The following is a 19,056-nucleotide window of genomic DNA, read 5'->3' as shown; positions in this document are numbered from 1 at the left end:
TTAAATAAATTTCAATTGGAGGGTTCGGTGGTGTACGATGTGGTATCACTTTCACTCGGGGACCACTGTCGTGTTTAACGAGCTATTGATATCGTCCACCCACCGAACCAACACCCCTGTGGGGTGCGAAGAAACGGGCAGCCTCCCTCTTTCGTTCTCGATCCCCTCCCGCGTCCATCGGCAGGCCACGGCGATTAGACGATAGATCCACGAAACGATTCCCCATTATAAAGTCTCTCTTGCCCTGTGGGAAAGTTCAGATGCCGCGATTAAACCCGCCAAAACTTCGGGTTTCACGGTGGACCAACGCGTGGCTAAACGATCGATCGTGGGAAGCTTTTGCGTTAGGGGTCGAACGACGTCTATTCCGCGGCGAGAACACTTGTTCCCAACGACACCCTAATCCGATGGATTCTGCCAGTGAATTTGATATTACAATTTCGAACAATTACAACGAGTGTACGTGTAATGTCTCGACGTTTATCGGAGCGCCGTGAACGGTTCGCGAGGTTGGAGGGGCGCGATCTACACATCTCTCGAGCCATTGTGCACACTCGTGTCGCCTCGTTTATTCGCGTTTGTTCCCGGAAAAATGGTGTCTAGCTCGTTCGCCGTGTAAAAAGCAGATGAAAGAAAGCGTTCCATTTTTCTCACTACGACAGAGATATCTTGACGGGGGATTGAATGAGAGCGACTTCCGTAAAAGTTTAACCCTTTAACAGCCAGGGCTTCAGATCGTTATTTGAACGTTTTGAGACTGATGTACAATATGTGGTGTCTTGTTATTTTGAAATCGAAAATATTAATATTAAACAGATTTAATCTTTTCATAATTTTTTAAAATTTGTTCTTGTTAGTTTTTGGAGGAAGTTACTTGAACTTCTGAACTCAAAACGTAGAGATATCTACTTCACATCGGTGAAACTACGTATTCGTGTTGAGAAATGTGAGATATTAACCAACGAGAGAGTTTGACGACTTTTAAAAATGACTTTGCAGCAATGCAACACTGGCCGTTAAAGGGTTAACCAAAAATGAAAGGCATCGTGGTCGTGGACCCGTGTTACCGAGATCCATGATCTTTCGAAATTGTGACAATGATAGATGATGGTGCATATACGTATAGCTGGCATCGAGGAGTCCAAGTGTCGATCGACGGAAAAAAAAGCAGACGGAATCTCCGTCCAGAGAATGGGGCCACGTAGCTCGCAGAGTTACGCCCTCGTTGTCACGCGGTAATGACGATGAATAGGGAAAAATTACTAAAAAAAAATCCGCTTATCATTGCGCGAGCCTCGTGAAAGGAGGCTCCTTTCTTCTCGTTTCGTGTCCGCCCCTTCGGTCACCGTTCTCCACGACGCAGTTAATCCCAATTGTGTCAGTCATGATCTGCATTTCTGATTTCATCAATTCGCTCTCGCGTGACGCGATCGAGTGATGTGGTCTCTTGATCGCGGCGATACACAAGGGGAGGAGTGACGAAACTGGCTTTCATTTGCATCGACACCAGAGGGAGAATTTTCATGATCCGTTCGTGATCCGCCATTTAGGGTGACGTTTTCATACAGGTGCAGCATTGTTAATGGTTCAGAGGGGATCTCTGGGTTCATCGAACTACCCGATGAATGATATTTTTGTATCTAAAATCACTGAACGGCGCCAGCGAAATTCTCTAATTACAGTGATTCCTCGTTGAATGCGACACTAGCAATGGCACTATTTCCAGCACTGTGGGGTCCTCCCTCTGGAATCAATACAAACAGAGTAAATTAAGCAGAGGCTCGGTTTCGGGTAAAAAATAAATTTATGAGGGAGATAAAAACCTTTTTCCGCCTTGCCATGAATCCTCCGAAGTGGACCCGAGTATATACGTCACACTCGTCGAGACATTACTGTACCGTGGAACCGACAATCCATTGAACTAGACACAGCGGTGTACATGATTCATGGCCATTGGTGGTCGGCCAACACCAACGGTCAACCTGTGACCCCGTATGATTGTACGAACTGAGAAAATTAACGGGGCTTTATGCAAAAGAAACAGATAGCAGGGGGTAGACCGATCGGGAGTCAGGGGCCACGCCACGAGGATGCACCGGCTAATATAAACATTACACCAGAGGGACCAGTATCGCCGCAGGGGTCTTTACACGCCTGGTATCGGAGTTGCATTCAATGGGAAAATCATCGTATATCATAACCACCGCTGCAACCGTGGTTGTCGCAAAACGACGCCATATGCGTGGGGCTGTTCGATCGTGTTTCCAAAGAGTATAATCAATAATCCTTCTTGCGTGTTATTACGAAAGTTTTCTGTATTCGTTTCCGTTCGAGATTTCTTTCTACTTCGTCGAGGATTAATCTGAAAATTGTGAACGACAAGTTAAACTGACGATTATTACTAGACTGCGGATTTTATAGCCTATAGAGCTCTGTGAAATACAATAACATACTTAAGAGGGAAAATCAATTTCTACGGTTGCTCCTGTCTTTCCAAAATATAGTATAAATACAGTCTAATTATATTATTACTGTTTTTGTTCCAGAGTGACTACGCCGTCCAATACACAAACATTAACGTCTCCCGGCCGTCTTGGCGGGGCGATCGAAAGACTCCTAGTGGAACTGGCTCTATCGGTACTGATCGTTTTGGCTCATTTCACCGCGGAATCCTCCAAGTCGCTGCCGATGTCGGTCTCCTCGAAACCAGCAGGCGTGTTGGCCGCAGCGTACACAGCGGCCACTTTAGTTTCGGTGAGTAAAACTAAAAAAATCACTGAATAACGCCAAGGGGCAGATTGTAACAAAAAAAAGTTTTCACAATTTTTTCTCAAAAGCTGCGTTGCCAAAGTGATTCAGAAAATTTTAACCATGTTACAACTTACCCCGGTCTCCCCTACCTATCTCTACGGATATGCGACGATTTGATACTATCGTAAATTGAGTATCAAAAGAATACGTTATTTTTTAAAGAAAATGTGCGGTTTCGTTAACGCGTGTCCGCAGAGATAGGAGTATAAGAAATTTCCTTAAACGTAGTGTTAAGGGTATCCGTGTGAAAAAGCTCCAACGAGGATACCTCTTCCTTGTCCACACTCGTGACAACCTTAGATCGTGGCCAGGGGGTCGTTTCACGAGTGAAATTCGTTTCGAGCGGATCGAAGACCACCTCTGCTGGAGTTCTTGCATAGTACTTAGCTTTTCCCCGGTTCCCTCTCGGGATAACCGGTCTATCCGAAACCGTCTCTCGATCTCTTTCGAATCGGACCCACGTCCGCGTCTTTAAAGAGCACCTGCGTCTTAAGAACAAGCCAGATGAGAGAGGTGGCAGGGGTAGGGGGGCCAGAGAAAGACGGGGGTAAAAAAAAAAAGAGAGAACTCGATCCCGATCCCACCTGCTCCGGAAAGCGTGTACAATGCAACCGAAAAAAGAAGCGCGAGACTACTACCGTGTATGCACGTTAAACTGCGAATCGCTTCTACCCGAACTGGATTGTCGCGTTTGTTAGAGGAGAGTGGTATCCGATGTCGACTTCCGACTCAATCGTGTGTCCACCACGGGATCGAAAATATCCAGTTCTTCCTCTATCGGGGGGTCACTGCAAAAAAAATTACCGTGATCATCGCTACGATTCGTCCCCTGATTTGTATACGTGTAAAGCGCAAGACCGTTGCAAACCGTTTACAAGACGCATCTCATTCGTATCGTTCCTCTGTTTCAGAGTCCATTCCTAAATCCGGCTCGAGCTCTTGGGCCAGCGTTCGTCAGCAACCGATGGGACAACCATTGGGTGTACTGGGTCGGTCCATTGTCCGGCAGCGCGGTCGCTGCTCTGCTCCACGAGTACGTGTTGAACCCGAAACGTTCCAGGGACCCGCGTGAAATCGACGACGGTGACAATTCGTCGTTGAGATCCGACGAGGACACGTACGACGATCTGGACAAACCGACCGGGCCGAAGTTCCCGAGCGCGTACGCGACGTATCGTCCAGTCGCAGCAGGAGCGTCCTCCTCGATTTACAGCGCTCCGCCAACCGCTCTGGAACGCGTCGAGTCGATCTACGGCGGGACCAAGTCGTTGTATTGCAAATCGCCGCCGTTGACCAGGGCGAACCTGAATCGCTCGCAAAGCGTGTACGCGAAGTCTACCACCGGGACGAAAGACGGCCTGATGATCCCGAAACCAGGCCCCCTCGTTCCCGCCCAGAGCCTCTACCCGATTCGAATAGGTCAAACGGGTACGCAGACCACGCGGGAGGGTCAACCGTCGAGCGGACCGAGCGGGCCCAGCCCGAACACGCAGAATCACAATAGTACGAACCAGAACATGCAAAATCAACTGCAACAGTGCACCCAGAGTATCTATGGGATCCGTGGGATCTCCACTAGTCTAAGCACCCGGGAGAACGGGATTTATGGCGTGTCCACGGGCTCCAGTATATACGGGCGTGCTCCAGCTCCTCCTCCGAGTGGTAATCAAAGCTCCCCCTCGGGACCAACCGTCCAAACCACGGGACAGACTCATCATCAGCAACAGCAGCAACCGCAACAACAACAACAACAGCCGCCGCAGCAACAACCACAGATGACCACCAACTCTGAAAATACGACCACTACAAGGAGACCGGAAAGCATGTACGGTCACATTTCTAGGCGTAGCGATGATTCCGCGTACGGTAGCTATCAGGGCTCCACCAGAGGGAACTACGGAAAGGTACCTGGCCCTCCACCAGGTCCCCCGCAGTATCGTGACCAAGGCAGACCCAGTCCAGCCGGACCCCTGCAGCAGAGCCAGCAGAACTTCCAAAGGAATTCGCCCAATCCTCAATATTGACTGTGAACGTAACCTTGTTGGGTAGTTATTGATACAGCTGCCGAGGCCTAGCAGCGGATCGTAGAACGATTGTGTTCGGACTTTGTGATCGTGAACGATCGCACGACTTCGGAATGTTCTGGAAGAATCGACTGGCAATTTGTTTGTATAGACTATATAGGCAGGAGGAGGTTGAATTCTTGGTATAAAAAAAAGCATCCACGTGCCATTTTTGTAATGTGATGAGAGAAAAGAGAAAGATCCTTCGCTGGGAGACTCTCGAAATAGTATTGCGCAGAGGACACCTGGCGGCAACCGACGAGTTGTATGTATGCTGCTTGTGCATATGACCGAAGGAATGTCCGCCAAGGGCAGAAGCTTTCGGAAGCCTTAGGAGAATAGTAATGTAATACTTTTCGTTCGCTGTGGAACCAACTGTTGGGATCCTGAAAGTGAAAGTATCGTTTACCGTAAACATTTTTTTTCTTCCTATCGAGATTCGTCGTGGTAAACCCGATTAAACAGATAGACAGTATTTTACAACCGTTTCCCACTCGAACGTATGATTCTTTACTCGATCAATAGATAATATTTATAGTTTACGATTAAATTGTAATTACGATAATGCCAATGATTCATCGTCGCCATCTAGGTGACGAATTCGAAAAACGAACGGTCACTATGGTAATGCAGGAGGGGACCGTTACGTATTCAATTTCAAGATGGCTGACAAACGACCAATTTCAAAATTGGATTGCAATCTTTCGAATAAAAGAAGTGATGGAACTGGGCCCAATCTATTCGAATCATGGAAACTTAATAATACAAATTGATGATAGTTGTAATCACTGTACTGTCATAAGACTGATCTCACAAATATTTTTCTATGTACAGACGCATTACTCTGCGGTTTTATGTACTGGATATTAATTACACGCATCGAACGATTGTATTTAGAAGACATTGAACAGAGAACAGTTTACACTGTATACAGTCTCCTGCAAATAGCTTTCGACTGAGCGAAGTAAAAGGAGTTTTGGAACTTTCGGTAGCAAAATCTACAATGTAGTATTGTACGAAATTGGTATTATATTGTGAGATATATAATAAATCCGATATAAGTATTATAAAAATAAGTTATCAAGAGGAGAATGTGTAACAAATGTCTACTGCTACACCGACAGACCGATAGAATTATGAAAGCGACAAGTGTTTTGTATATATATATATTAAACTTTGTATTTATTATTTTATATTATAGCTATAGTATTCCGATTACTGTTACGTTCGTGTATCTACGTAAATAGGAAAATTCGACAATAAACGTATCGATGAAAGTGGCTCTAAAAGTATTAGCTGAGTCATGATATTACAATTATTGAAAAACATACATACGCAGAACATCCATTCTTACGAACAATTCCAGTGAGCATATTCAACGATTTTTCGAATTTCGATGGCGAGTAAATCCAGGCCACAAAATATACAAGTATAAGACGGGAAAACCGAATATAGATTAAAACAAAAGTATCTGATTGGTCCATTTTTAATTTGTCCTTGCAAAGTGACATCTATCAGTTTCCTGGTACAGTTTTTAATAAAACTTTATTAAGATATCCCATCAGTCTGAAGACCGTTACAAGACACAAAGAGTGTCGTTTACTTGTAAAATAGTACGTATCGCTGTTAAATCCGTGAGAGGATACACGAAGATAAACACAATGAACAATTTTTCCTATCAAAAGAGATGTGTCATCAAGAACGATTCTGCGAAGGAACATACGTCCATTGTCCAGGAAACTTAACCGTTGAAACTCTTAGATCTTCCATAGACTATTTTTAATTTATTTCTTCTATTTCATTATTTAGAAAAGGATTCATTGCGACGACATGACAATTAAAAAGAACAAGAAAGAAGAATAAACAACTGTAACGCAACCGTTTTCCCGCCAACATGTTCAACGGTCATTCAAGTAGCTTAGTGTCGCCATCTATGAAAAGACGACGCAATCTGTCTGTTATCGTAGGAGTAGTCAGATTGATAAAGATTTCGAGAGGAATCGGCAGGAAGAATCGAATCGCGAGAAAACTAACGGATCGACGTGACTCGAAACGGGGATATCGCCGTCGGAATTCCCAACGTTCTCTTTCGGTCCTCGCAGTCGGAGAGATCAGCTGATGACGTAACACGCGACGAGCGCAAAGAAGAAAAGTTGGTTGTGTGCGTCTGGTGTCGGTGTTGGTGGGCGCGAGACTTGCGCGAGACAAAGTATGGCGTAGGATTCTTTGGTCCACTTTCCTGCTCGAAAGTGTTCGTAGTTCTCAGTTGTACACGCTGCTGGTTCGCTTTGTGTTCGACGATCGTTTCTCTCGAGGGTTTCCCGGAGGCGCAGCGTTGTCGCGCGCGGACGGTGTTCTCTGGTTCGCCAGCCGTGAGCAAGCCTATTTATCACAAGGCTCCAAAAGGACGTCGAATATCGTGGCAGGATGAGCGTCGACGCGTACGGGCCTAGCAGTCAGACCCTTACGTTCCTTGACCCGGAGGAAGCGGATCTGATCGGTGCGGACACTCAGGGCAGCGAATTTGACTTCACCGATTTCACATTACCATCACCGAGTCAAACTCAGGCTTCGCAGCACGATGTTGTTCAAAGTCAGCCAAGCCAGCCCGTGCAGGTTGGTTTTCCGACTCGTCATATGTTTCTCTAATTAAACGTCTAACCGACTTGTGTACAGCAATCTCGTGGAGATTTCTTCGTTCCTTGATGGTCACGCGAACCTAACCACCTAACCTTGTTCGTTTAACTGATTCTTTAAATTCGAAACGTACACGCATTATGTCTGCACGTTCTCGCCTTGCGTTTCTTTCTCGACATTCTGTTTCGTTTCTTTTCTTTCGATTTGGTATTGTACAACTGGAATTAACATCTTTGTCAGCGTGCCTTTAATTATAGTACGATGCCTCGAGAACGTGGTTCCATTTTGGAGTCGAGTTTTCAAGAATGACTTTCGGTGCCACGAGAGGTTATGTGGCACTTTCGCGGAGAACATTGTTTCGCATTGTTGTGCAAGATTAATAGTATGCATTGATGCAAATTTATTTTCTTTGCGTATGACGATGATTTTGCATGCAATTGCACTGGTTGATCTGATAACAACCAAACAATACGTTGCTGTGCTAACTTTGACGTAGGAAATAGAGATACTTAGTAAGGCAAATGCAAAAGAAAAGATTATAATTAAGTATCTTGGCACAAACTTTATTGAGATATAATATATTTAAAAGAGAAGCCAACCGTAAAACATAATCTTTAATTCTTGTTTAGGTTAATGGAACAAGCGGTGGCTCTTCCTTGGAGTTGAAGATTTCTGGAGCTGCACAGAGTCTTGCTGAACTACAGTTTGAAGAGGAGGAAGAGGAAGCATACTATAACCGTGATTTACCAGAGCATGCATGTAAATATTGTGGAATTCACGAAGCATCGTGTGTTGTTATGTGTAATGTCTGCAGAAAATGGTTTTGTAATGGTCGTGGAAATACATCTGGATCACATATCATCAATCATCTTGTCAGAGCTAAACATAAGGAAGTTACTCTCCACAGGTATTGTATCCTATTTGCCTCACCGCTTTAAATAATCATTTTTATTACTTTATCACATGTTTTACTTACATTCAGGGATGGACCCCTGGGAGAAACAATTCTGGAATGTTACTCTTGTGCTGTCAGAAATGTCTTTGTTCTTGGCTTCATACCTGCAAAGGCAGACTCTGTTGTTGTGTTACTATGCCGGCAACCATGTGCAGCTCAAAGTTCCCTGAAGGACATGAATTGGTAATTGTGGTCTTTGTAAGAAAAATTAAATTCAACGTATCGTTATAATTTCTAATTTCCATTAATTGCTTCAGGGACCAAGAACAATGGAAGCCTTTAATAGAGGACCGCAGCTTTCTTGCGTGGCTGGTGAAAATTCCATCGGAACAGGAACAGTTACGAGCTCGACAAATTTCTGCCCAACAAATTAATAAATTGGAAGAATTGTGGCGTGATAACGTTGACGCAACCTTTCAAGATTTAGAAAAACCCGGAGTGGACGAAGAACCGCAACAGGTGCTGTTGCGGTACGAAGATGGATACCAATATCAGAATATATTTGGACCTCTGGTAAAGCTCGAAGCGGATTACGATAAACGTTTGAAGGAGTCCCAAACTCAAGAGAACATCGAAGTTCGATGGGACGTTGGTTTAAATAAGAAAACAATAGCGTACTTTATGCTGGCTAAAACTGACGGCGATATGAAGTTGATGCACGGTGATGAGTTAAGACTTCGCTACTTGGGTGAGCTTCATAAACCTTGGTCAGGCATTGGGCATGTGATCAAAATACCGGACAACTACGGCGAAGAAGTTGGCATAGAGTTGAAGAATAATTCCGGCGCTCCAACGGAATGTATCAGCAACTTTGTTGTCGACTTTATCTGGAAAAGTACTAGTTTCGATCGGTAAGTAACACTCGAAGATCTTAGCTCCTAATTTGGATTATATGATGTATAATCTTTTTTTATTATAGCATGCAATTAGCATTACGGAAGTTTGCTGTGGATGACTCGTCCGTGTCCGCTTACATATACCACAGATTATTGGGGCACGAAGTAGAGGAGGTCCTGTTCCGTTGTCACTTACCGAAGCACTTTAGCGCACCTAATTTACCGGACTTGAATCGATCTCAAGTATACGCTGTTAAACACGCTGTCCAGAGGCCATTGTCTTTGATCCAAGGACCACCTGGTACAGGAAAAACCGTAACCAGCGCAACGATAGTCTACCAATTAGTTAAACAAAATGGCGGACCTGTACTAGTATGCGCGCCTTCCAATACAGCCGTGGACCAACTTACAGAGAAGATACACAAATCGAACTTGAAAGTGGTACGGCTTTGCGCAAAATCAAGAGAAGCAATCGACTCGCCAGTAAGCTTTCTCGCGCTTCACAATCAGATCAAGAATATGGAAACGAACACCGAGTTGCAGAAGTTACAGCAACTGAAGGACGAAACCGGAGAACTGTCCAGCGTGGATGAAAAACGCTACAGACTATTGAAGAAAGCAGCCGAAAAGGAACTATTGGAAGCAGCTGACGTGATTTGCTGTACTTGCGTTGGAGCAGGTGACCCAAGGTTGCATAGGCTGAAGTTCCATTCGATCCTTATCGACGAGAGTATGCAGGCAACAGAACCTGAATGTATGGTACCAGTCGTTCTTGGTGCAAAGCAGCTGATTCTTGTCGGCGATCATTGCCAATTAGGACCTGTAGTTATGTGCAAAAAGGCCGCCAGAGCAGGTTTGTCGCAGTCTCTGTTTGAGAGATTAGTCGTCCTCGGAATCAGACCTTTCCGTTTAGAGGTGCAGTATCGTATGCACCCGGATTTGTCGCGTTTTCCATCGAACTTCTTCTACGAGGGTTCTCTGCAAAATGGTGTATGTGCTGACGAAAGGAAGTTGCTGAAGATCGACTTCCCTTGGCCTGCACCCGACAAACCAATGTTCTTTTATGTTACCCAAGGACAAGAAGAAATTGCTGGCAGCGGTACGTCTTATCTGAATCGAACCGAAGCGTCGAACGTTGAGAAAATAGCCACGCGTTTCTTACGCTGTGGCGTTAAACCCGAACAGATCGGTGTAATAACTCCGTACGAAGGGCAGAGAGCTTATCTGGTACAGTACATGCAATACCAAGGATCGTTGCACTCGAAGCTTTATCAAGAGATAGAGGTGGCCAGCGTGGACGCGTTCCAGGGCCGCGAAAAGGACATAATAATTATGTCCTGCGTTAGATCGAACGAGCACCAAGGCATTGGATTCTTGAACGATCCGAGACGTTTGAACGTCGCGTTGACGCGTGCCAAGTACGGAATTATAATTGTAGGAAATCCGAAAGTCTTGTCGAAGCAACCACTGTGGAATCACTTGCTCAGTTTTTACAAAGAACAGAAAGTCCTCGTCGAGGGACCGTTGAACAATCTCAAGGAATCCATGATCCAGTTCGCTAAACCAAAGAAACTCGTTAACGCCGCTAATCCAGGATCACACTTCATGTCCACGTCTATGTACGACGCAAGGGAGGCTCTGATTCCGGGATCGGTCTACGATAGGTCCGGCACCCAAGTGAATGGAACGCAAAATCATAATCCTTATTACCAGAGGAACGTACCGTTGGATATATTCAGTAGGACCCACGACACTATTAGTTACATCAGTCCAGAGAGGGCGCAGGCAGCGATGAACAACGTGCCGGTCCCAGTGGGGATGTTCATGAACATGGCTCACGTGCCTCCACGCTTCTACAATCAGCATCAACAGGCGCTTCAAGCCAGACAAAATCAACGCAATCGTCGGGGAACTGCTTTGTCCAAGAACAAACAGGGACCGCGAATGGGCAAGCTGAGTCAAACGGAACAGAACAACACCCAACCGTACAGTCAGCCAGGTCTGCCATTGACTCAGGGTACCACGCAGGGCATGTCTCAGCCAGGTTTCAGCCTCTCGCAGCCTGGCTTGAGCCAAGCGGAGCTGTCGCAGGATTCGTTCGCAGTTGGTGAATTCCAGTCGCAGATGGACGGTCTGTTGTCGCAGGACTCGACCTACCAAGGTGATCGAAGTGGTTTCTATCAGTCTGGACAGTCACAAGCCGGGGGACAGTTCTCCCAGCCATACTGAGCCGAGACCGTACGGCTGAGCAACGCAATTGCTATGCAGCGTCGCGGGAGCGACTGAAGGCTCGTTCGACAAATTCTTCTTGGACCAACAACCACAAATCACTAACTGCGCAAAACGGTAAAACGGCTCGAGGCGATCGAGTACGGTTATAATGTACGCAGTCGTCGGCGTTATGTTTAAAAAAAAAAAAAAAAAAAAAAAAAAAAAAAAAAAAAAAGCAAGCAAGCAACAACAGAGGGAGTTCGTCGCCAAAATGAAAGAAAGAAAGAAACACCGTCGATGTAACGAAACGGAAACATTGAGGACGGGGAGAACGAAAGAAACGAACGGTAACATCGTCGGATGGAATAGACCGTGTGGCGACACGCCAAACGGAAAAGGGGAATAGGACTGGGAGACGACACACAATTACACAACCAACAACTCACGCGTGACACGCGCTTATCGTGAACGGACCGTTTTATCGCGGGGATCGAGTGACGCTAGAATTACAACAGCAACAACAACAAGAACAACAACAATAACAACAACAACAACAAAAAAAAGGTCAAAATGTGAAAAACGAACAAAAAAAAAATATATAAAGCGATGATGATAATAATAATGGTAAAAGAACAAGAAGATACGGGACGTGTGAAGCTTCTTCGTGATTCGATCGGATAACGAACTAGCAGGAATCCTCCTCTGCACAATGATGGAAGGAAAAACAAGGTTATGAATATTAATAGTCTACGAAACGAAAGGCTCGCGGAACAATGGCATAGTCGGAAATGAACAGAATGGAGACAGAGTATTGGCATATCGAGATAGATGCGTTGCGTGTCTTCTTCAATAATTCCCTTTGGGTGCGCACGTTAGGTCACGAAAGTATTCGCACGCTTACAGGTAAAAGAGTTGCGTTGCACAACACATACATATATAGATCGCATTGAAATATTCAAATGTCGTTAGAAATACGAAATCGAGATACAGCTATTATGCAGTGTTCGAAGCAAAAACATTGAATACTTACGAAACATGTATTATAAACACGAGTTGCGCGAAACAGTTCAAGGATATCTAAGAGGTAAATTATGGTACCATCAATGTTCCACGTTGGATTACCACATTCAGCGAGTTTTGTATATGTGTGTGTGTGTGATGTGTGTTTTTGACCTCTAGGCAACTTATGTTTACGGTAAATGTTTCGTAATTGCTGCAGCCGTGATCATATATACATTTAAAGTTTGACAGAGTGTAATTCTGCGAGTTGAATCTTATCGTGACTAAAAACAAATATTCAGAGATTTTCAGACTGATCTCAACGTATGTTCGTTCTGTTCATTGAAGTTTGCGAAGGCTGCGAGTGTTCGAATACATTCATGACCCCACATCAGACATTGGATTACCAAGGACAGAAAAAGGGGGAAAATTACGAGAGAAATACGCCTATAAGGATTCCAACGAGATCCTGGAATCGTTCTTGGCGGCCCGTACCGTCTATTTTTTTATCACTACCTAGATACGTGAACCATGAAGGAAGCGACAATATTAAAAGCGTGGGACACGAGGCAGGTCAAAGACCAGGAACACACAGGAACTGAAACACGGACTTTGCTTTCACCGGCTGAATACCATCCGTCGATTCGAAAGTCGCCAAAGAAGTTTGTCGTCAAACAGTATGAGGGCCGACACTTGAAACATCCTCACGAAAAATGAAAAGGGATCCTTCTCCATAGGCTTGGGCGTGATGATGTTTCCCAATTCATCCTGACCGAACCAAGGAATCCTTGAATTGACCTAACTCCGATCATGTTAATTAGTTTCTATTTTTCTGGTTAGACCGGTACACATATATTTGTATATATTTTATTTACTGCAGGGGTCGACAGAGCGCGGTAACAATGGAGAAACAATTATTTTTCATTCGGTATATTTGTGTTTCTCTTTGGTGGGACTATACCAGTCGGAATATCGTGATGCAGAATCGCATAACACACGTGTTTAAATAAACGCGCGGAGGAGAATGTGATTCCTCCACGAGATACAAACGATACGCAGTCGTACGAACACCTATCAAATGCAGTGGATGCAGTTCTGAATATCTCCAGAGACATTATATCTGAATTTCAACGAGCATTGTCCATAAACGATGTGAATAGTCCATTTAGCGTTCAAGGTATTTTACTCGTTCTAATGTACTGACCAAAGTATCGTTCTATCTAACTAATTTTTAATTCAGACACGCTTTCTTTTTTTTTTTTGTTTCGTTCATTTTTACCCTCGTACCGTATACACATAAGTACCCCTGCTACCCTTTATTTTCTACTTTCCTGTCTGTGTTGGCTTCTCGCGGTAATGAATTGACCACAGAGTATGAATTTCAACTGAAAAAAAAAAGAGAAAAAAAAACAGAAGAGAAAAAGAAAAGAACCAGCATTGTGCAACGCAAAATTGTTTTCTTTTCTTCTTTCCGACCAACAGCGCACCGCTAACTGCAGAATATATGGAAATTTATTGTGAAACCTTATGGAACAAATAAATTTCATTTTGAAGGAACCTGGACTCGTTCTGTCCTCCGACCGAAGAATATTATTTCACTTGCTAAAATGGTAGGAAGTTGACGCACAAATCGTAAACGTATATAAATATTTTTATTTAACAGCAAAACGAAAATTACAAAAGTCTGATATACTATTATCTTAGAATTTAGCGTTACATGTGCGTAGAATTGACGAGAAGGAGGAAGTTAATAAGATGGCGTTTTTTTTTTGTCAGTTTTTTTTCCTTTCAATTATTACAAAAATAAGTAAATTATTAGTTACAAAAATATGGTTGGGTCTGTCGGCAGATAATACTTATTATTCCGTATTAGTCGAAAATCAACGAATTTCACAAACAAATCTATGAAAATAATCTTTACCGACGAGCATAAATGTTACGTTTAATTAATCAAGACGTTCATTCACGTTTGTTCATACAGGCCCAACAACTGAATATCGCACCTAACAATTTTTATACTGTCAACATAGTCTTTTGTTTTCTACACGTCATTAAATACCATTTAATGAGTTACGGTATGCTTTAAGTAGCTTAAGTGAACAAGAGACTAGAAACGGAATCAGAGTGGGGATTTCTAAATTTGTATTGAAAATAGGAACTTCAGTTACTGAACAGCAAGTTGAGAATGTATCACTGAAAATTTGATTATTTAACTGAGTACAGAGTTCAGTCTGCTTTTTTTTTTATTTTTTTTTAATTTCCAAATGCATACTTGATATGGCGTGCCTCTTTTTTAAAGAAAATACGCATTGAGCAGGCTGTGGTAATCATGAAATCTTTTCATCTATGAAAGACGAAACTAATTTTCTTCTTTGGCACATAGTATATGATCAAAGAATTATTACAATAAGATATAGATAATATTGTATTTTTTTTTTTTAATTTTTTTTTATCTTTCCTCGTTTTTTTAATTAAATAGGATACGTAGATTAAAGAGAACTTCGATGTTGTCGATCTATACTTAACTTTTTTTTTTGTTTTGTTAATTTTCCCTTATTATTTCCTGCGAATAATGATTTTTTGTTTTTCTCCTTTTAATTTTTTTTTCATTATCTCGATGAGATATCTTTTTCGATTTTTAAAAGTAAAATCAATGTTATTACGAGATTCAATTCAGAGTAAGTACTTCTTTTCGTGTATATGAATATATCTCTGGTTTTAACGAACATCCATTGACGTATCGTTCTTCAATACTTAGATGTAGAATTTTACTTCGATGTGTTGGGCTAACAATATTCATCTTTACTATAAGTAATTGTCAAGAAAAACTGAAATATTTTCATTATAGTTATCGTGAAGCTATGTGCAATTTAACAATTGAATTTAATATCTCGACAATCGTAAGGCACTGTGTTCTTATGTTTGAAACAAAATCAAATTTTATCGTGGAGGACACGAAAATAGAATCGTATTGAACCTCCGGTTTAAGGTTTTTCCGAAATCATGAGAACTGTTGCACATATTGTTTAAAAGAAAAAGTTGAGATCTTTACGAATGTATAAAGGTTTCAGTCGACATATTACTTTTTTCGCTCCGTACATAAACGCAGGTTAATATAAATCGTTTCAAAAGGGTAATATTGAACGGAAACGAAACAAGAGAAAAAATTGGACGATAGAAACGTAACAGGTGAGCCATTGCATACAAGCGTTGGCTATTATCACAAGATACGAGCATGTTCGCTCGAGGTAAGCGTAGAAGACTACCACATTGCACTCGTACATCGGTGGCAAGGATATCATTTGAGTCGCCTCCTGATTACGTTGATCGAGGCCCATTGCAAAAATAAATTGCTCTCCCGCACGAAATTATCCTAGCTAATAAACATTTCTATACTAGCCTGCGAATGATGGTTACGTAACGATATACGATGCAGTGGAATCCACCTTAACGAATATCCTGGCTAGGTCGTGACGTTCTTTCAAGTTCTGGTACGTACGATCGAACACACGTTTGATCCTCGCGAACACATCAGGGTCGTAAACCGATCTCGCGGTATTAGTTAGGTCAAATGGTTCTGAAAGTATACACAGTGTCTTGTAACTATTAGAGAGAATGATGTGTCAATTGTTTGTATTCAATTCGAACACTTACCTTCGATACACAAATATTTCCACTGATGAGGATCATTTTTGTAGGACCTCGCCCTTCGACATTCTTCTATAGGTATTTTATTAGCCAACCGCACGGATATCGCGTACTGATTGAAACTGTTAAATTTTATTGATTTAATACGTTTTATTATATTTTTTTTTCTTTTTTTTGTTGAAAACAGATCACGAGATATCTCGCTTTTGTTAATTGTTCCAATCACAATATGATATTTCTATACTCACTCAAACATGACGTAATATTTAAAAAATTCAATCAGTAGTTCCCCTAACGGCTGACGATTCTTAGGTCGATGAACAGAAGTTGGAATGTCTAATTCTTCTTGGATATCTATGCAATGAATATCCGTGTGTGGTGTGAATTTACCCTCGTAAAGAGAGTGTAAGCAAGGCAACACCGGTGGATTAACACCACCTAAAATGAATAAATAACGTACAGAAAACCGAACGTCGAGACGGATCACGAGATATCTCGCTTTTGTTAATTGTTCGAAGCACATGGATGAGTACACGTACACTGTAGGAAATGAATAACCATAAGGACCAAAGAATAACTCGATATTGTCATATTTTTGGCGTCGTTAATATTTTGAGACTGTGCCCAAAGTTTGACCACAAGAACCAATGGCCTCACTCTCCAGTCGACTGTAAATGTATTTAACGATTAATCTAGTTGAACTATATTAAATTTAATTATCTTTTCTGTTAAGCCTGGTAATCTTACTTCTGGAGTAACAGTAGAGTAAATGAGTGTTCCGAATACCGACGGCATTGTTGCAATTTAAATCCACTTCTAAATTTTTTATCGAATCGTGGAACTTTAGGATCGGTACCTTTGCTTGTATAAGTTCCAGCTGTTCTATGAAATCTGTTAATGTGGGAACGTTATTTCGTTAATACTCAGTGCATTGTTGGAATAGAAATTCGTCACTTAAATCGACATACCGCATCTCTTAAGACATTTTAATATTTGTTCTAAATGTCCAATAGCTTCATTCCTTTGATCCATCTCTGTATGCCGCACCAAAAGGCACATGTCAACGTCACTATTATCCGACCCAAACCCATTCATCGTCGATCCAACCAAAAATAAACCATACTTTGGAAATGCGGTCTAAACATCGAAATTTTCAATTTTGATGTATTACCCACAACATATAATAGTATATCAATAGTAAATAATTATATTACTTTAATGTAAACATAGAGATATCTCCACAGCATCATTTTGTTTCTATAAACAGTTTCAGTTTGTTGATTCAACATAAACTTTGACCAAATATCTTTCGAGAGATTATCCCAAATTGATCCATTGAGTAGTTCGTCCGGCGTGCGAGTTACTTCAACTAAGTGCGATCTAGCAAGGAAACGATCCGGAGCAATTCCATACCTAGGAAATGTACTATAATTTGGCGACAATAGACCTACATATTTCTTGCTTCGTTGCAGTCTTTGAGGTGGTGGACTATTTCTTCCTAAAAATATATTGGTTGTTCGCTAGATAAATAATACAAACACAAGTATCACAATTGTCACGAATATAAATATACCTGACTGATATCTTCTTTTATTCTGATTATTCTGATAATTCTGTACTTGAGACCTAGATGTGGACATTGCAGTAGAATAACAATTAACGTGTCTTTGATTTTGATAGAATTGATGAGAAGGAGTATTTGAAATTATACCACATTGCATTACTCTATTATTATCTACAACACTATTTGAATGAAGTTTGTTCGATTTCCTGTAAAAAAAATAATCGCCGAAATTTAAAATATTTAAGAGTCACATATCCAGGACTATTGATCTTACTTTCCGAATGTATAATACGTACTTAATACTTTGTTCAACAGAAGAAACTACAGAATCTCGTTCATCCGAACTTTCCGTTTGACTACTATCAATCTGATGTTTATTTGGAGTTGGAGAACGAGAACTAAAACCACTATCACTACCGTACTTTTCATTGTTCCCAAAGGAATCTCTATACGAAGTTCTTTTACCAAGTTTACTATACCAATTTGACTTCTTTATTAAACCATTGTTGTTTGGTCTAAACGCAATATGTGGGGATGGTATAATAGGTGAATTATTTGATGTGTTCACATGCCTCTGCCAATTTCCCAAGGGTGTGCCACTATTTGACTGCATATATTCTACACGCCGCAAAGATGGTATTTCCACACCCATCAGTTGTAACAATTCTAACGGGTAAGATCCTGTCTGCAAGAATATTCCTTGTACTCGAAAATATTTGACCAATAATTAAACACCACTAAGATCTACCTAGTTTGTGAAGATAAGAATTGTACCTGTATTAGTTGGTGCCTACTTTGCGTACAAGCATCTGGATGATACTTTGTATATTCAGTCTGGTGGAATGCATTTGTACCATGAATGTGCATTGCATGTGTTTGAACTGGTGGACACTGTCCATTTGCCTGTTGGCCACCCATTATCTGCACCATTATTTGTGGTGGATACATAGTGTGATACATAGTCAAAATGAATGTACAAAATGCTACCAAGTATACTACTTAAATCTAAGATAATCTCTGTATCCTTCAATGAGATAACTATTACCGCGCACACACGAGTAAAACATCAATATAATGAATATTATTTAAATTAATTTACACTACACTCAAAGGTACAAAATAAAATTAATTGGCATATTCAAATTTCTTTCTCCCTTATACTTTTCTACCAGTGTAGAATTAATATGATTCGTTATTGTTTATGGATAACAGAAAAAAATAAGTTATTAAATATATATATATATCTTACTAATTATTAAATAAATAATATATAAATTGATAACACTCTTGAGAAAACTAAATATGAACCATGTATCTCCTCTTTCAATGCAT

At 41.6% G+C, this 19,056-nt stretch overlaps 3 protein-coding genes and 1 long non-coding RNA gene across 4 annotated transcripts in view; 3 read left to right on the top strand and 1 right to left on the bottom strand.

Annotated features, from left to right (window-relative positions):
* Positions 1-4,835, top strand: part of LOC107192621 (neurogenic protein big brain) — a 16,777-nt gene extending 11,942 nt beyond the window's left edge. Inside the window, exons 3-4 of the mRNA XM_015581924.1 lie at positions 2,547-2,754; positions 3,723-4,835. Coding sequence (XP_015437410.1) covers positions 2,547-2,754; positions 3,723-4,835 — 1,321 coding nt within the window. The remainder of the gene's footprint in view (positions 1-2,546; positions 2,755-3,722) is intronic.
* A 2,279-nt stretch (positions 4,836-7,114) lies between these two features.
* LOC107192619 (regulator of nonsense transcripts 1 homolog) lies at positions 7,115-11,698 on the top strand. Its single transcript, XM_015581923.1, has 5 exons — positions 7,115-7,490; positions 8,141-8,418; positions 8,494-8,649; positions 8,724-9,317; positions 9,386-11,698. Exons 1-5 carry the CDS (start codon positions 7,302-7,304, stop codon positions 11,529-11,531), a joined length of 3,363 nt encoding a protein of 1,120 aa, XP_015437409.1. The 5' UTR covers positions 7,115-7,301; the 3' UTR covers positions 11,532-11,698.
* A 504-nt stretch (positions 11,699-12,202) lies between these two features.
* Positions 12,203-14,069, top strand: LOC107192586. Its single transcript, XR_001516303.1, has 2 exons — positions 12,203-12,416; positions 12,861-14,069. It is a non-coding gene; the product is annotated as an uncharacterized LOC107192586 (long non-coding RNA).
* A 1,045-nt stretch (positions 14,070-15,114) lies between these two features.
* On the bottom strand, positions 15,115-18,844 carry LOC107192566 (poly(A) RNA polymerase gld-2 homolog A-like). The gene is made up of 10 exons (XM_015581857.1): positions 18,499-18,844; positions 18,021-18,409; positions 17,734-17,930; positions 17,375-17,658; positions 17,129-17,297; positions 16,908-17,051; positions 16,700-16,828; positions 16,409-16,598; positions 16,167-16,282; positions 15,115-16,089 (listed from the first exon to the last, which is right to left on the bottom strand). The coding sequence occupies exons 1-10, from the start codon at positions 18,682-18,684 to the stop codon at positions 15,926-15,928; spliced, it is 1,968 nt and encodes a 655-aa protein (XP_015437343.1). The 5' UTR covers positions 18,685-18,844; the 3' UTR covers positions 15,115-15,925.
* Positions 18,845-19,056: the final 212 nt, after the last annotated feature.

Source organism: Dufourea novaeangliae, unplaced genomic scaffold (genome assembly GCF_001272555.1).
Source record: "Dufourea novaeangliae isolate 0120121106 unplaced genomic scaffold, ASM127255v1 scaffold355, whole genome shotgun sequence".
In the NCBI taxonomy this organism is placed as follows: domain Eukaryota; kingdom Metazoa; phylum Arthropoda; class Insecta; order Hymenoptera; family Halictidae; genus Dufourea; species Dufourea novaeangliae.
The sequence above is the reverse complement of the archived record's forward strand: the minus strand, read 5'-3'. Positions and strand labels throughout refer to the sequence as shown.